At 41.6% G+C, this 17,636-nt stretch overlaps 1 protein-coding gene across 1 annotated transcript in view; it reads right to left on the bottom strand.

Annotated features, from left to right (window-relative positions):
- The window catches only part of LOC147219225 (uncharacterized), a 56,141-nt gene that overhangs the window by 34,136 nt on the left and 4,369 nt on the right, over positions 1-17,636 (bottom strand). The window contains exon 4 of the mRNA XM_086173131.1: positions 12,193-12,411. Coding sequence (XP_086029257.1) covers positions 12,193-12,275 — 83 coding nt within the window. The 5' untranslated portion in view covers positions 12,276-12,411. The remainder of the gene's footprint in view (positions 1-12,192; positions 12,412-17,636) is intronic.

The raw sequence follows: 17,636 nt of genomic DNA, 5'->3' as shown, positions 1-17,636 counted from the left end.
CTTTTCAAATAGAACTTGATTTTTCCGATGTGATTTCCATTTTACATGAGACATTATATTTTGACTCAACAGTATATGTTATTTCGGAATCGTCTTCTTTTCATTTTGGCTTTTCCCTTCAGGGGTCGCCACAGCAACCTTCTCCATTCGAACACTATTTTCTGTATCCTCCTCTCTCACACCAGCTAACTTCATATGGTCTCTCACTACATCCATACATCTTCTCTTTGGTCTTCCTCTAGACCTCCTGCCCGGCAGCTCCAATTCCAGCATCCGTCTACCAATATATCCACCATCCCTCCTCTGTACACGACCCAACCATCTCAGTCTGGCTTCTCTGACCTTCTCTCCAAAACGTCTAACATGCACCGTCCCTCTGATGGACTCATTCCTGATTCTATCCATCCTGGTCACTCCCAAAGAGAACCTCAACATCTTTATCTCTGTAACCTCCAGCTCTGCCTCCTGTCTTTTCGTCATTGTCACTGTTTCTAGACCATACCACATCACTGGTCTCACCACTGTCTTGTGCACCTTTCCTTTCATTCTGGCCGATAGACTTCTGTGACATAGTACCCCTGACACTTTTCTCCACCCATTCCAACCTGCTTGAACTTGTTTCTTTACCTCTTTTCCACACTCTCCATTGCTGTGGACTGTTTACCGTTTTAGAATTCTCCACCTTCTTTATCTCCACTCGCTATAACCTCATCATTCCACCTGGGTCCCTTTCATTCACATACTGTCTTGCTGCGATTAACTTTCATTTCTCTCCTTTCCAGAGCATACCTCCATCTCTCAAAATGTTCCTCAACCTGTTCCCTGCTCTCACTACAGATCACGATGCCATCTGCAAGCATAATGGTCCATGGAGATTCCTGTTCGACCTCATCTGTCAGTCTGTCCATCACCACTGCAAATAAGAAGGGGCTCAGAGCTGATCCCTGATGGAGTCCCACCTCCACCTTGAACTTCTCTGTTATATACTGCTCAAAAAAATAAAGGGAACACTTGAACAACACAATGTAACTCCAAGTCAATCACACTTCTCTGAAATCATAGTGTCCACTCAGGAAGCAACACAGATTCATTTTGACTTGTTTTAAGGACATTACATCAAAGTTGGATCAGCCTGGAGTGTGTTTTTACACTTTCATTTTGAGTGTGATTCCTAATCCAGACCTCCATGGGTTAATACATTTGATTTCCATTGATCATTTTTGTGTGATTTTGTTGTCAGCACATTCAACTGTGTAAAGAGCAAAGTATTTCATAAGAATATTTCATTCATTTAGATCTAGGATGTGTTTTTTAAGTGTTCCCTTTATTTTTTTGAGCAGTGTACATACAGCCCACCTCGTCACTGTCTCACAGCTGGCATACGTGTCCTGCACCAGTGTAACATACTTTCATGCAACTCTAGACTTCCTCATACAATACCAAAGGTCCTCTTCCAGCACCCTGTCATATGCTTTTTTTAGGTCTAAAAAAGTGCAATGCAGCTCCCCCTGACCTTCTCTGTTCTTCTCTATTAGCACTGAAATACTGCATCTGTAGTACTTGTTCAAGGCATGAAGCCATACTGCTGCTCACAAGTGCTGTCTTCTGTTCTCAGTCGAGTTTCCATTAGTCTTTCCCACAACTTCATTGTACAGCTCATGGACTTATCCCTCTAACGTTACCACAATGCTGCACATCTCCCAGCATCTGCAGCATCTTCTCACTCTAAAATCCTGTTAAATAATCTAGCTAGAAAATCTACCACTGCCTCTGCAAGACACTTCCACACCTCTACAGGTACTGTATGTCATCAGGAGCAACTGCCTTTCCACTCTTCATCCTCTTCAATGCTTTTCCACTCTTCATTCTCTTCAATACCTTCCTCACTTCCATTCATCCATCCATCTTCTACCACTTATACTGCACTCAGGGTTGCAGGGGGATGCTGGAGCCTATCCAAGCTATCTAAGCGAGAAGCGGGGTACAACCTGGACTGGTGACCATCAAGCACAGGGCTACATACAGAGTCAGGCAACCACTCTTTCCCATTTTTTTTTACAATTAACATGCTGCATGTGTTTGCATGTTCTGTGGGAGGAAGACACGAGTGAAAGCAGGCAAAACTCCACACAGAACGATCCCCCGTCGGAATCGAACCAGGGTCCTAAGGCTAACTACTGTGCCACTGTGCCTTCGCCTTTCACACTTACACTTTCACTAACACTTACAATAGTCACCTCTTCTTCCCTTCTCTCTCTTTCTATCTTCCCATCACTCTTCCAGCATCTGTCAATACATTTCCCTCACTATCCTCAATCACCCAGACCTGCTGTACATCCTTTCCATCTCTATTTCTCTCTTTTTTGCCAACCTGTATAAATCATTCTCTCCCTCCCTTCAACCAAGCATACAAGTTATCATACGCTCTTTCTGTTGCCTTTGCTAGCTCTATCTTATCGTACACTGTATCTTCTCCCTGGACTCCTGTCAATTCTCTTCAGTCCCCTCAGTGTCCCACTTCTTCTTTGCTAACCACTTTCTCTGTATATACCGTAATTTCTGGACTATTGAGCGCACCTCAATACAAGCTGCACCGGCTAGCCGATCACTATCTTGGGCTTCCTCCTGCGCGCTAAAAACCGAAAAAGTCGTCTTCTTCGGTGTGGGAGTTGTACAGACTCGGTCATTTCATCTGTCCAATGTGACGAGGATAAATGTTTGAGCGGCGTGAAGCTCATTAGCCCCCCCCCCCCAAAAAAAAAAATCCATCTATTAGCCGCACCGTTGTTTAAGTGAAAAAAATTGCGGCTTATCGTCCGGAAATTATGGTTCTCCTGCACTTCCTCATTCAATCACCAAGTCTCCTTATCTACTTTCCTTCCTGATGACACACCATATACTCTCCTACCTGTCTCCCTGATCACATTAGCGGTAGTTGTCCAGTCATCTGGAAGATCTCCCTGACCACGCAGAGCCCTTTTCAACGCCGCCCTGAAAACCATACAACATTCCTCTCTTTCCAGCTTCCCCCACTTTGTCCTCTGCTCTGCCTTTGTCTTCCTGATCTTCCTTGTCACCAGAGTCATCCTTCAAACCACCATCCTATGCTGTCTGGCTACACTCTCCCCTAAAATTACTTTGCAGTCACTGATATCTTTCAGATTACCTCGTCTATACAAGATGAAGTCTACCTGCGTGCTCTTACCTTTGCTCTTATAAGTTACCCTATGTTCCTGTTTTTCTGAAAAAAAGTATTCACTACAACCATTTCCAGCCTTTTTGCAAGGTTTACCCCCATCTGTCCCTCTGTGTTCCAATCCTGGATACCAAGCCTGCCCATCACTGGCTGCATCAATATGTCCACTAAAGTCTGCACCAATTACCGCTCTCTCACCCCAGGGGATATTCTGCATCACTTCATCTAACTCATTCCAGAACTTCTCCTTCTCCTCGAACTCACATCCTTCCTGCGAGGCATAGCCACCAGCAACATTGAGCATCATACCTTCAATTTCCAATTACAGACTCATAAGTCTATCTGACACTCTTTTTACCTCCAGAACATTCCTCACACACTCGTCCTTCAAGATAACTCCTACTCCATTTCTCTTCCTGTCAGTACCATGACAGTATAACTTAAAACATGCTCCTAAGCTTCTAGCCTTACTACCTTTCCACCTGATCTCCTGGATATACAATATATCCACCTTCCTTCTCTGCATCATGTCAACCAACTCTCTCTACCTTAGATTCTGCTTCCGAACACGCTTCTTCGACCCACAGTAGCCCAATTTCCACTAAAACCCTGTAGGTTATCAGCACCAAAGGCAATCATTGTTAACCTGGGCCTCAACCGATCCGGTATGAGATTCTTATGTTTGATTCGCCTCATCATTTTAGTGAATGATCTTTTTTTTTTTTTTTTTCTTAAATCACACAGGCAGGGAGTGAAACTACATTTTGGGAAAAATATACTAACCAGTATTATTTATTTATTTATGATGCATGTATTCATTTTTAATTAGTATCTTATTTTTTTGCTCACGAGAGCAAACCTGGCCTCCTAAAAATATGGCCTTCTGCTCACCAAGCAAAAGGTCTCACCAGTAAAATGAGCAACAACTGAAAAGCAAAACAATCGCTCAAGACAACATACTGCGTAGTTCTATGCATTCAAAATAAGGAAGTAATAAACATGAGTTACTTTATAAACTTTGCAAAACTGTAAATTGTGTCCCTGGTCTCCCTCCACTCCCTAACTGTGCGGCTATGATATTAAAGGCATTAGTATCTTTAGTTTTCAGATCATAGCTGGGAATAATCAGGAAGAGTTCAGGTCCTAGTAATGGCTCTAGAGACGGCAAGGATATATAGTGTGGGGCCCCTATTTGCCATTAAAGTGATCATTGAACTTTAAAATTCTACTTTAAGATAAAAAAAAAAGCTAACATGGTGGATTCTCCTTCATTAAAACAGATTATGTGTCGGACTGAATTCTAAATAATACAAAGTTGTTTGCTATCCTGCATTACAGTAATTAGACCCAAATCTCACAATGGCTCCTGTAGGTTTCTGGGGTTTTTGAGAATCATCTTCCCTGGAAGAATCTTGAGATAGTTTAGGTTGACGTGGTATTCAAATCCAATGAAAGGCATCTGCAGGGTTTGTAAAGATAGACTACAGGCTGGCAATAGGTCAAGATATTTGACTGCATAGGTTTTGAGTATGTGATAATGATGTTCTACTTTATTCTAAAAATCTAGATACCATCTCTTGATTGAGACCATACTGATATTTGATATTTGATATTTGTACCAAGGAAAACATAGAACTGATTATCATCAGCATAGAAATGATAGCTGTTTTTGTTTAGATGACAGTGATATGAAGTCCAGTATACCCTTGTTTTTCGCAGGGGTTACGTTCCAAAATGAACCCGTGATAGGCGAAATCCGTGAAGTAGAAACCTTTATTTTTTTTCACAATTATTATACAATGAATTACTCTACTATAAATTGCTGCTGTCGTCCTTATGTTTTTTTCTTCCTTCTTTATGGAACGAACGGAAGATTCATTAATTCCGTAATGCCGACCTACAGCCGCTTAGCTTTTACCTTCCCTTAGTATGTCCAGAAGTTTAACTGTATCTGCGATAGATAGCATCTTCCGCTGCCTTTTGGGCCCTGCCGCAGGTGCTTTTGTCGGTCCAGGGCGTTTTGTCAACATTACTCGTTTTAGAGAAACTCGAAAGTGCAAGAGAATTTGCACGTACGTAATGTAAATTTGGGAAGCTGTTACGTGTACATATTAAACTGCAACGTTATTGACGCACAGGTAGAGAAGAAGTGGAGTGACTTTTTAGCCAATCAGAATGCAGAACACAATGCACGATGCAAATCCGTGAAGTAGTGAAACCGTGAAAAGTAAACCGCGTTATAGCGAGGGATCACTGAACTGCAAGAATCAGGTGATGTCTTCTTCTTTTCCCTTTGGCTGCTCCCCTCAGGGGTCACCTGTCATTCATCTTCCTCCATCTAACCCTCTCCTCTCACACCAGCTGAAATTCATGCCCTCTTTCACTCCATCCATAAATCTCCTTATTGCTCTTCCTCCAGCACCTCCCGGCTGGCAGTTCTAACCTCAGCATCCTTCTCCCCAGATCAACACCATCCGTCCTCCAACCTTGATTCCTCTCCTTACCAGGGCATGCCTCCACCTCTCTAGGTTTTCCACCCGCTCTCATTACGCATCACAATGTCATCTGCAAACATTGTCATCCACTGAGATTGCAGTCTAACCTTCTCTGTCGACCTGTCCATCACCGCTGCAAACAAGAAGGGAGTCGAGATCTGCGATGCAGTACCACCTCCACCTTGAACTCACACCTCACCACAGCTCCCAAACCTGTCCTATCCGATGATGGACCGATATAGAAAATGGTGATTTATCTATTCTTTTATTCCAAATGCAAAAAAAATTATTACACGTGGTCTCCCATCACACCCATATCCTTGTTTTGGTTAGCTTTCTCCCATGCTAGGGCCTCACCAGCTATTGTGGTGAAGCAATGCCAGCCACTGAAGAAGCCAGATTTCTGCGGTGTTACGCATACAAAAACCTTCCAAGTGGCATTTGAAGAGGGTATTTAAAAAGGAAATTAAAAAAAAGGATAAAACTACAACTGAGGATAAATAATTCTTCACCTGAAACAAACGATTTGCTTCTTACCCCTCCTGCTACTAAAATAGATCAGTGAATGTACCGGCCTTGTTTGAATGGAGCCTTCCATCTGCGCAGGTTAGCAAAATCGATACCAAGCCTTCAAAGCTAAAGCATGATAAATATAGGATTTGTGTTCCCGCTGACCATCAATCCGAGCCCCCAAAACTCCACCGTGAACAAAATTAGACTGAAATAAAAAAATAGAAAATAAAATAAAAATAGAATAAAAAGTGAATATTATGATGTTTTTGCAGGCATGAAATGAGATAAATTATTATTATTAATGTTATATATAACCGCCGTTGTTTGTGCAGCAGAGAGCAGATGCTTTGCTGTCTGTCATTAATGCGAGAGTTCAGACTCTGACTGTTCTCATATGTGAACTCATTACAGACCAGATTTTTGTCAAAGGTGACTGTGCGCTTCGATTGCTCCCCCCCTCCTTTGATGGGAAAGGTGAGCTGTCTTTGCTGAATATTGAACTACGTAATGGAAAATGAGTAAGTTATCTCTTTCAAATTGTTGATCTTTCATGGGTGAAATGAAAGTCTTTCATGTTGGGAGGACGCAAAAGGCCAAACAAGGAGAAGGAACCTGTCGGGAAAAAAAAAAAAAAATTCAACCGCGCTTGTTTAATTATTTTTCCTTCCGATCTTTCTTTTTTTTTCCAAGTTGAAAGTCAGGGGGGCCGCAAAAAAAAAAAAAATCATTTGCATTTGAATAGATATCAGTAAAGAGCATTAACATTCAAATGTGAAAAAGTTGGGTGATTACACATCAAATATGCCCAGGAGCATTGCTTATTAACATGTAAATTCATGCATATGGACACGGACTCAGTTATTCGGTTGTTGGTCCTGCCGTGTCGTCTCCTCTAAAATACAGTAGTAAAATAAAGATTTCAAGGTGATATTTACTAATTTCGTTGGAACCCGCAATCCCTTTCGCTCACGGAGGCAGTCTGCTTTTCTGTAATAATTTCATACCATCGACCAGTAGGAACCGTCCTGACAGTGCTGACCTTTGAGGGAACAGTGAGCCGGCAAGTCCAAAACGGGGGAAGCCATCCGGGCTTATTAGGTGTTTGCAACACGCATTTCCCTCTGGTGCAGAAACTACACTGAAAATTTTGAAAATAAAGTTATCCCATCTAATGCTGGGCTTACACCAAACGATTTTAGAGGTTTTAGAGGAGTTTTAGAGGACTCTTACGGGAGTTACAAGCGCTCCCGTCGTGTCGATTGTTAAGAATAAGGTGGTAATCTGAGCTGTTCTAGGTAAGTCTTTTCCTCGTCTTGGACTTATGTAAATATCAAACATGTTTGATATCGTTACAAGTCTTCACCATGAAGTAACGCAATCAACAACCCATAGATGAGTCAACTGAGCCGGTATCAGCAGCAGAGGCGCTATTTGTTGGCGGTACGGATGAAGAGGAACGGCAAAGCGCGTCCCGATCAGCGTGGACCGTCCAGAAAGAGGAGCAGATGGTGGAGCTGTGGGCAGAACAGACCAGCTTGTATGATATCCGCTCTCCAATGTATCACAACCCAAAGTAGAGAAGGAAAAGCGATGGACTGAAATAGCAGAGGCTCTGCAAGTACCCGCAGAAAACATTACATAGCGGGAAAAAAATTGGAGAAAAGAATCTAGTTGTAGTCTTGTAAATAGTGACCCTGTAAGAGTCAGTCTTTGTAAAATCTTAGTCTGAGACAAAGCTCAGACTTAAAATTCTTAAAACTAGTCTTCAGATGTAAACAGGTGTTAGATAACAGTTTACCAAGTTGTCTGATGTATGGGTAGCTTAAGCGATTCCTGGAAACACAGTTCAGAAGCTGCTCATTTCTGTAAATGCTTCAACTGCTCCAAATGGTTTATATTTGCGCTGAAGTACAATTTGAAGTACAACTACCGGCCTAAAGGTATGAGAATTCAAGGCTCTATAGTATCGCTAGCAAGATCCAAATATAAGGATTTCGCAAAGAAATATTACACTTTGCCTTCAGATACTTTTACATGGGGGATTTATAAAACACCACACACAGTGTAGCACAAATGATAGTCAGTACTGGGTTGAGCGGAAAAAGAGATGTGAACAGTCACATGCAATATTCGCTGATATTCGGCATTCAGTGTTATTGCATCGATTACTAGTCGTGCCTCTTCTCAGCTGCCGGTTCCTGCTGCATTTAAGTCATTGTTCACTTTGTCCGACTAGGCTACAAGTGGAGTTCTTCATCGCTATTGTAAGAACATGTTCTGTTATAGTCTTAGATCTGTCTTAGATCATTGAAAACAGTGAGTTTACCTCCTGAGCCTCTTTGTTAGATGTCTTAATATCAAGATACGCCGACTTAATCTGTCTGCACTCTGGTTTCCTGCCGCAAGTGCGGAGGGATACTTTCAAATAACACCAGTGCAAACTCTGTCTCGAGGACTGTGCACAGACACGTGCACTGATGACATCAATCACTTCCCATCCACACATGTGAATGAATGGATGGGGGGGAGGATTCATATCAGGAGCATCAGTAGTTTGCAGTCAACTTTGAAATAGTTCTCCCTCACAGTCCTGATTTTGACGGCTGTCATTTCGGAGCTGCCACGTGAACGCTAAACCCAACTTCGACCCGTCATCACATCGTGAGGAGCGCCCGGGTCTTCTCCTGTCAGTCCCTCCAACCCGCTAGAAGATACACGGGCGAAACGTTGAAGCTGCATATGATGCGCCATCACAGTTTTCTAGTGTTCCTTCACTTGTACACCATATAATTCACAGCAGCTCCGGCAATCTTTCCATTCTTTGCCCGTTTCGTCACGCTGGAGAATATGCAATTCACTTTACGTTTACATTATCAGCTCACAAAGATTAAAATATTGATAGAATCACGTAAAGAGAATGCGGACAGATGCAGATTTGACTGCCGGCCTGAGGTTGGACTGTCGAGAGGCAACCCGGCGAAACTCTTTCGGGTAATATATAATGCACGGAGCTTCCTGTGCGGATGAAAAAGGGGAAAACTATATTTATTTCAGGGTCGACACAACAGGGCGGAAGTTTAGGAGTGATCGAGTTTGCATTTAATCACCGATGAATCCTGACAGCTTTATCTGCTAATGAGCGTGAGTGAGTCGTCTGGAGTCAGACCCGTTTGTCCGCCTGTCCGATCTGATCATCTATAAACGACTGGGCGGATCAGAGGCCAGACGCACGAAACGGAGATGCTTAAATCTGTGGGCGGACGTGATGTGAGGAACTAGAGAGATGGTACCGTGTATGTTAATTGCCATTTTTATCATTATTTTTTTTCATTTATAAATTGATGCTCTCGATATGGAGGCTCTCATTTAATCAAAGCTGACCTCTTCTCACATCTCGCACATTCCTGCTTGTTCCCGGATGGTTATTTGAGTTTCCTCCTTTAGAATGATGATGTTGAGCAGAAGTTGTCACACCTTTTTTTTTTAGTATATTTTCGCTGATGAGTCCGTGGAATCCAACACTCACACCAAACTGTAATACTGTGATAGCAGACTGTATTGCAATTTTTTTTTTTTCTTTTTTTGTTAACACCTTCCCTGTCAACCTACATTCAATCATTTTGCTCAAGACAGCTAGTGACAATAGAGCAGAGTTCCCAAATATAAGGGATAATTCAACCAAAAATAAGTAGATTCTCCAACTGACATCCTGGGAAAGTAACTCACATCCAAAAAAAAAAAACAGATGGATGATGGAAAGAGGGAAAAAGAAATCTGTTTTTCATAATTTGGCAGAGATTTTCCCCAGTCGATCAGTTATTTATTCTAACTGTTGGAGCTTACTTAAACGAAGACTGCACTGAAAGGTTTACTATTTAATTGGTACTTTTTTTTTTCCCCCCAAGTTAGATAAGCCAACATTGATATCCAGAACAGAAAGTTGGTGGCATTGATTCGCTTTTACGCTGCGACTCGATGTGCAGAGCAGAGGCAGACCTTTATTAATCGGGTGCTCGAGCGCGGCGGCGGTCGGAGAATTGATATCAGCTGGCCGTTTATTCTATGAGTGACGGCCGATTTGGCATCGCCACCGACCGCGCTTTTCGATGTCGCTCCAGGCGCGGCCTTGTTTTCGCTAACTACCCCCTATTCATGTCTGCATGTGACAGTTATTTACCCCACATTTGCATCAGCGCGATAACTTCGTCAGATAGAGGTCAGAATTACTATATCGTGTTATTTGTCATCCATTCATCATGCATGCAGTCCAAAGACTTAAGTGTCAATTACGAAGCCGCAGGGCTCCTTGAAAGATTTTTTTTTTTTTTCTGGGGCCACATCTAATTGCGTAATTGGCTCACGGGACTGAGGCAACAAGACCTTTGTTTATTTTCTAATCAGTCAGCGCTAACAGAGGGTCTTTCAAGAAATCCTTCGGAGTTATTCAGCTCCCCGTGGATGTCTTCTTCTTATTCTGCTCAACCTCACTTTGTGCAAGTCACGGAGAACGAGACAAGGCCGGGTTCAACGGCACGGATTTCCGTTACAGCGGAAAATACGACGACGAGAGGGCCCCGTTCCCGTGACACGACGTCTGCCGGATCAGATCTCCGAGCACAGAAATATGATAGTCCTGAAAGACGGAATCGACTCAAGCGGAGAGTGGAGCAGAAGGGAGGGGAGGAGGGGAGGAATTCCCTCCAGAGCTGGGAGCAAGATACTGCCAAGCTCCATTAATTCACAGCCAGCTCTATTAATCTACTCCGCGCCGCACCTGCAACGTGCACGCAGACCAACACAAGCTCCATTCTGGAGGGAAAGGAAAGGCTATCAGGTGTCAGATAAACTTCTGAAACAATTCATATTACATTAAATGTAACACCCGTGTGTGATGTGCTGTTGAATTTTCCATGTTCAGTTTAAGGACGACTCATTGCTTCAGACATGATTGAATTAGCTTCGTTTGAACAATATGAGAGCGTTCTGGGCCCGGGTGATGCTTGCTCACATAAAAATACAACACATAGGAGGATAATCTTGTAATAAAGTCCATTACAGATTGCATAAAACTTAAATTACTAACTTACTAGAGCTGATTTCCTGGTAATTTGTCTTGTATTTTTTGTATTTGCAGGTGAGTCTTTTGAGTGATCAGTAAGTATTCAACATAAAACTTGTGAAATGTGAAAAGAGCACATTGAAAACCCTCGATGTTCAGAAATGTTTCATTCCTGACAGACTTCCAGACTCGCAAGTGAAAGCAGCATTCATTAACACGCCGACTCCCTTAAAAATTTTAACATCCACCGATAGAAGTTAAATCATATACATTTTTCTTCTGCTTGCATGTTGTGTAAGGATTTGTCCGTGACACTCGATCATAGGTATTAGGTTTTAGTCTTGTAATATGGAGCGTATTTAACCAAAATATCCAGATATCATCATAAAATTGACTGTGACCTGGTTACCGTAGTCACACAATCAGCAATCACCTCTGCCTCCTCTTTGGATGGTGTGTAACTTCCTTCTTGCAAACTTTGCATCATTCATTGGAATTGAAGCTGTTCAAACTATAGAGTGAATGAATTCCAACCTGGTTAAATTTCCATTCATTTATTTTCTTTCAACTATAGAAGAATTAAAGGTGATGAGAATTCTCCATTCTCCATAATCCAACCACTGAATTCTAGATCTGGTCTTCACCTTGAAAGACCGCAGACACTGGAACGGCCGAAGACACCACTGTGTCATCTGCATTAATTGTGTTAATTGTCGTCTCATCCCTAAAAACGCGCCAAGGTCAAGAAAACCTCCAACTTGGCTCGGTCGGACCGGCTGAATATATTGTACGTGGGGGGAAAGTGTGTTCCTATTTCAAAAAATAGTTTCAGAGAAAGGAAACGCGGGTCTAAAACCCTGCCAGAAAACTTCCCGGCTGCCTATAGACAGCAGTGGAGAACATATAGTACAGTGTGTTGGTGTTAATACCTTTCTTCAACATCCTCGTGGTGTGTAGGTGCCTCCATCCAGTTTGGCCGACTCCACTCTTGGCTCTCATCACTTTGGTACATTTCCGTTTCCGCCCCCTCCGCTCCCCCTCTCGGCTGTCAGCTCTGTTCAGTGTTTTACCAGGCAGCTACGGGCATCCCTAACGGCTTTTCACAGCACTAATGGGGCGCTGAGAGTGAGCGAGAGAGAGCGACACACCTGTCGAAGAGGAGACAGACACCAGAGGTTTCAGCAGTGTGGTTTTAAAAAAAAAAAAAAAAAAAAAAAAAAAAAAAAAACTGATCAATATCAGATCCCCATGGGCAAGGCGGTGTGCCGGTCACACAGCAGGTGGCATCTGTTAAAGCCAGTTTATCCTACAAGTGTGTCAAGTGCCTGATTGACCCGGCGATCCTGGCAGTGTTCATTAGGAGTGTACTTAAACATTTGATTGAACGCATTGATTTAGGGCTTTTATTTTGCTTTTAAGGTAAACTTTACTTTTAATGCGCAAAGTGATATAGCGAAAAGTGGGAAACAGTAAAGCAGACTCCATAAAGCATAAATACACACGCGCACGGCAGCGAACATGACCATAAATCCACAATAAAGACAATAAAGTAAAACCAATAAAACTTTGAGTCAACACCTGTGTAGTTTATGTGCTTTTAAGGAGCGATTTTAAATTATAAGTGATGGCGCCGCCAGCCAATATTTGTGGCCGACTGCGTGTGGGTGTGGAGGGATGGGGGGGGGAGGGGGGCGCGTACGCTGCAGGCAACCAAAGTGAAATAACACACTGCCACAATGTAAAGTGTGACAAAGCACAGCATGGATAAACAGGCATTGAACTGCTGCATCAGTCTCCAAGGACTGTTCTTCACTGCTGGCAATTTTGTATAAGTTCCCCAGAGTCTAATTGTTTGAAAAAGTTAAATTGTGTTTTGCTTGCAGATGAGTAAAGGATGGTGTTGGAACTAGTAATTGCAGATATGAGTTTTTACAGTGTGTCATATTTTATTTGTTCTGGTCTGTTTAACTGAGCTGGAATGCGAAGTTGGCTGATTGGTTTGTGGGATTTATTTGTCGTTACTGAAACTCGGCCCGCGCGGCGCGTTGAATCTGACGACGCATCGCACATGACTACCATCTGTTCCGTTCCGCTCGCTCACCTTATTCGCTGCAGGAAACACACTCAAGGTTACGAAACCGTTGCGAACTGCCGCCTTAAATTTTTTTTTTTTTTCAAATCTCAAAATCCTCGCTGAAATTAAACAAAATCAACCATCTTTTCATGGTCGCTGTTAGACCAGGGGTCGGCAACCCAAGTGGCTTGGGAAAATAGGTTATACATATTTAGTTGAAGTGAATTTTATTTTTGTTAGTTACTTTTTCTAATTTTAGATCTAAATTGGAGGATTGTTGTGATCTTGAAATATTAAAACTAAATTTTACTTATATATTTTTCAACGCTCAAAATATACGTCACACTCACGGAAGCCGGCACACCGCCCGCGACACCGTCAATTTGTCGAGACTTTCAACCACAGGTAGGCAAAATACGAAAAAGCAATATATACATCGATACTTTTTATTTTAGACGTCAAATAGTAACTGCGGCTCCCAGTGTTTTCTTTTCTATGGAAAGCGGGTCAAAATGGCTCTTTGGGTGTTGAGGGTTGCCGACCCCTGCCTTAGGGGATCTCCACCCTGAATCTAACCTCAGATGATTAAACTGTCATCAGGTGACGTCTTGACCAGTTGCAAGTCAATCACAGAGACCTACAAACTGACCTGCAAAGTATTTAGACACATCTTAAGGTAACGTGTCATGTCTCATTTATGCTGACGCTATGTACGCTACAAGGTGCATCCGTTTCAAATGTTGTCAAACGTCACTGCCCACAGACCTCCCATTACATGCTCTCCATCACCACGGTTGCTAAGCAAAGACGTCCACCAGAGGGAAGCGCAGAGTTCACTTACAACTTCTGAGACCTTCGTTCTCTTTTAGCAAACACGGTGCTCGGGATGATGTTTTTCTAAGAAAAAGACTAAAAAGAGGCACTTTGCACAGCCGAGGCCCCCTACAACTTCCAGCGGTGTTGCTCTAATTGGCAAAGCATCCACATGCTCCACCAAAATGTACAGAATCACGCAAGAAATGAACGCAAACGACAGACAGAGGGCTCCATCCATATGAGTAGGTAACGTTGAGCATAAATAAGCCTTGAGACAACAAACCATTGTGGAAAAAGGGAACCATTAAGAAGACCCGAGATAAAAACAGTATTATTTCATGTTAATGTTTGTTCAATGCAGAATGTATAGAAATGAAGTAAACCTTAGAGGTGTGACGGATCACTCTTAAATGCACTTTCTAAAAAGTGGAATATAAAGTTAATAATCCACTACCGGATTGATGTTGGAACATGAAAAATGTGATGAAAAGTTGATGGTCACCTCCCACTGATGGCATTAAAAAAGGCCCATAAACCCCCTGGACCAGAGACAGCAACCCTCCCAAGCTTGAAATAGCCTCTTAGTTTACCTTAAAACTGCATCAATAAATCACTTTACTTTCATTACTGAATTTTAGCTGATCAATCGTTCTAGTCATTACTAGGCAAACTTCTTAATTCCCAGATATTGACTTCTTCATCCTCTCAATCTTCTTTGTTAAATGCATTTTGGATGCAGGCTGTTGATTTATACAAAACAATTACAAAAATGTTTGAACGTCATCTGCCGTTTGAAAAACTTTTGTTCTGGAGGTTTTTTTTGTGATAAATAGACTTATTTGTTCCTGATATTTCACCAAGGCCCCTTTGAAAGGGGTTCGAGACCCCGCTTGAAAACCCTTTCTAACAGAGAGTTTAAAAAAACGGAATTCATTGTTATAATATCTATCATAAATCTCAAGAGCAATTTTACATGTGACAAATATAATTTCATTTGGCTACTATTGAGGATTTAGGCCGGCATGTGGCATTAACTCAAAAAAAGAGGCAACCTCGAAAACTTTTAATTTGTTCACATTGATTTTTTTTTTTATGGTTATTTCCATAATAGGCATAATATGAATTGTGCATCTCCGATTTTCTAAAGCTCCAATGACAAATCCTGTTCCAACAAGGTCGCTGCAAAGCTTGTTTCATCTTTTGCTCCTTCACAACTCGGCAATTCGGCTCTCACCCCGAGATAAGCGCAGAGATCACCAGCAGAGCACTGGAGCATTAACTCTCACAAACAGCTCGGCGGTGCAAATAAAAAGACAACACGATATGACGATATTAACATTGTTATAACCCATTTGTCTGGAACAGCTCTTTTTTTTTAAGCTCTATAAATAGAGCTAGTGTTTTGTGGATATTTTTTTTTTTTTTTGCAGGGACTTATCTCAATTCATGGTACCACACACGCACACACACATACACACAGACACACACACACACACACACACACACACACACAACTCAATGCCACCCTTCACCAGAGCCTAAACCCACTCAAACGCTGATGCTTAAACCTAAACAAATATGACTCGAAAAATAAGGACTCATCAAAATGTCCTCTCTTCCAAAGACTGCATTTGTTCTGTTGGTTAAACTTCTAGTTTTCATTTTGTTCATTCCAAGAAAGTACAGAGAGAGAACTTCGATGTTGCAAATTGATGTCCACTCTTCCATCTACTTAATGTGATCGCTGTGTTCCATGGAAGGAGGCTAACAAATCCCATAGGGAACTTTTCACTGTGCTAGCCTAATGATGAGCATCCACTTTCCTCTGTCCTGATATAGTTGGGTGTGTTGCCCTGTTAAATATCAAATGAAGTCAGCTAATGTAAATGAATAATATTGTAGAATTACCCTGGTAATTTGTGCAGTACATTAATAACAACATGGATTTGATATTTTTCAATAGCTCCAGGCTTTACATTAGTAAACAATTTCACGGTTACGCAGTTGTAATGAACGCTAAGGTAAACCAACGTGCTAGACGGTTTGTAATGCGTAGCGGAACCGGAACCGACCCAAAAGGATTTTTTCGAGAGAGGAAGGAAATTTAAAAATAAAAGCAATTGAACGAGCTGTCATCCTCAGCTGCGGCTGATGTTAAAGCCTAAGCTTTTGCAGGAAAACAACAAATCTTTCCATGGAAGAAAAGCTTCACAGCTGTACTTTAGGTAAGTATAACTGTAACAGTTTGATAAATGTGACAAGAACACAAGTTTTACTCATTGGTAAATGTCTTTTGACTTGAAATAGATGTTGCGGTAAGACCTAGACAAAAATTATTCAAATCTTTTTCTTTTTTAACTATCGGAACTATGTCCTTGAAAAGTGTCACAAAAGTATTAAAAACTCTGGGTCATCCTGGATCTTTATCTCCTTTTGCAGTTGCACTCCAGGAGCATTATCAAAACCTGTTAGATCAGAAATATTGGAAAGGAAAGGGGGTTTTCACACCAGGAGGATGCCGGGAAAAAAAGCCTCCTCCACACCTGTTATTTGCATTCCGACAGACAACTGCAATGCGCTGCACTTACAGAATATTCACAGAACATCTCAAGCAACTGCAGCAGCTCCAGAAATTGGGCTGGAAAAGGACTTGGGATTAAAAAGTCTGCTCAGATGACGTGGAAATACCGGTTGCCTACAGGTTTTAGAATTTACTGTTCGCTTTTAGACCACCTGATTATTTTGGATGACCCCCAATGCTCTCGTCTTATTTCACTGAAGTTGAAAACAATTCCTTGTCACCATGTCCTTAGAGAGAGGAGGGAGAGGGAAAAAAAAAAAAAAACAGTTTATCTGCAATGTAGACATTTATATCAATTAGTGTCTTTAACTTAAGGATTATTTTGGTCTTATCAGTATTTTCACATTGTTTCTTTCTTTTAGGAAAATCGTTCTTAATCAGTGTTTTTTTTTAACCGGATGACAGTCTTGATTATTGATTTCATATCACTTACAAAACCATTGGTTTTTGCTTTTTAAATCTTACTTTTACAAATGACTTCGATTAAGTATACCGGTTTTATTTGTTTCAATTTATTAGGAGTTTTTCAGCTTCTATTAACGACTAACGTTTTTTCTTATTTTTTGTTTGTTTCTCCTTGTTTTTTTCCTAGATCTTTTTTTTGCTGCCTATTTTTGCCGGAGCTCAGACTCTGTTTAACAGATTGTGCTTCCATCTGCAGTAAAATGTGCTTTATAACGTTTTCACTCAGAGACTATCTGTGTGTGTCAAACACCAAAATACAAATGTTTGAATGTTTTTTTTTTCCCGTCAGTGTTCCAGTTAGATCCACCGCACCTGTTATTTTTCGGTGCACTGACGACAGAGGCATCATGGTATTAGGAACATTTATCACGGCGAGTAGACGTGAGAAAAGCAGGAGATTAAGTGCTGCTTCTTCACTGTTTCCATTTCTGGATTTC

This window comes from Fistularia commersonii, chromosome 25 (genome assembly GCF_037954325.1).
Source record: "Fistularia commersonii isolate RoL2024-O1a breed Wild chromosome 25, RoL_Fcom_v1.0, whole genome shotgun sequence".
NCBI classification, from domain to species: Eukaryota; Metazoa; Chordata; class Actinopteri; order Syngnathiformes; family Fistulariidae; genus Fistularia; species Fistularia commersonii.
The sequence above is the reverse complement of the archived record's forward strand: the minus strand, read 5'-3'. Positions and strand labels throughout refer to the sequence as shown.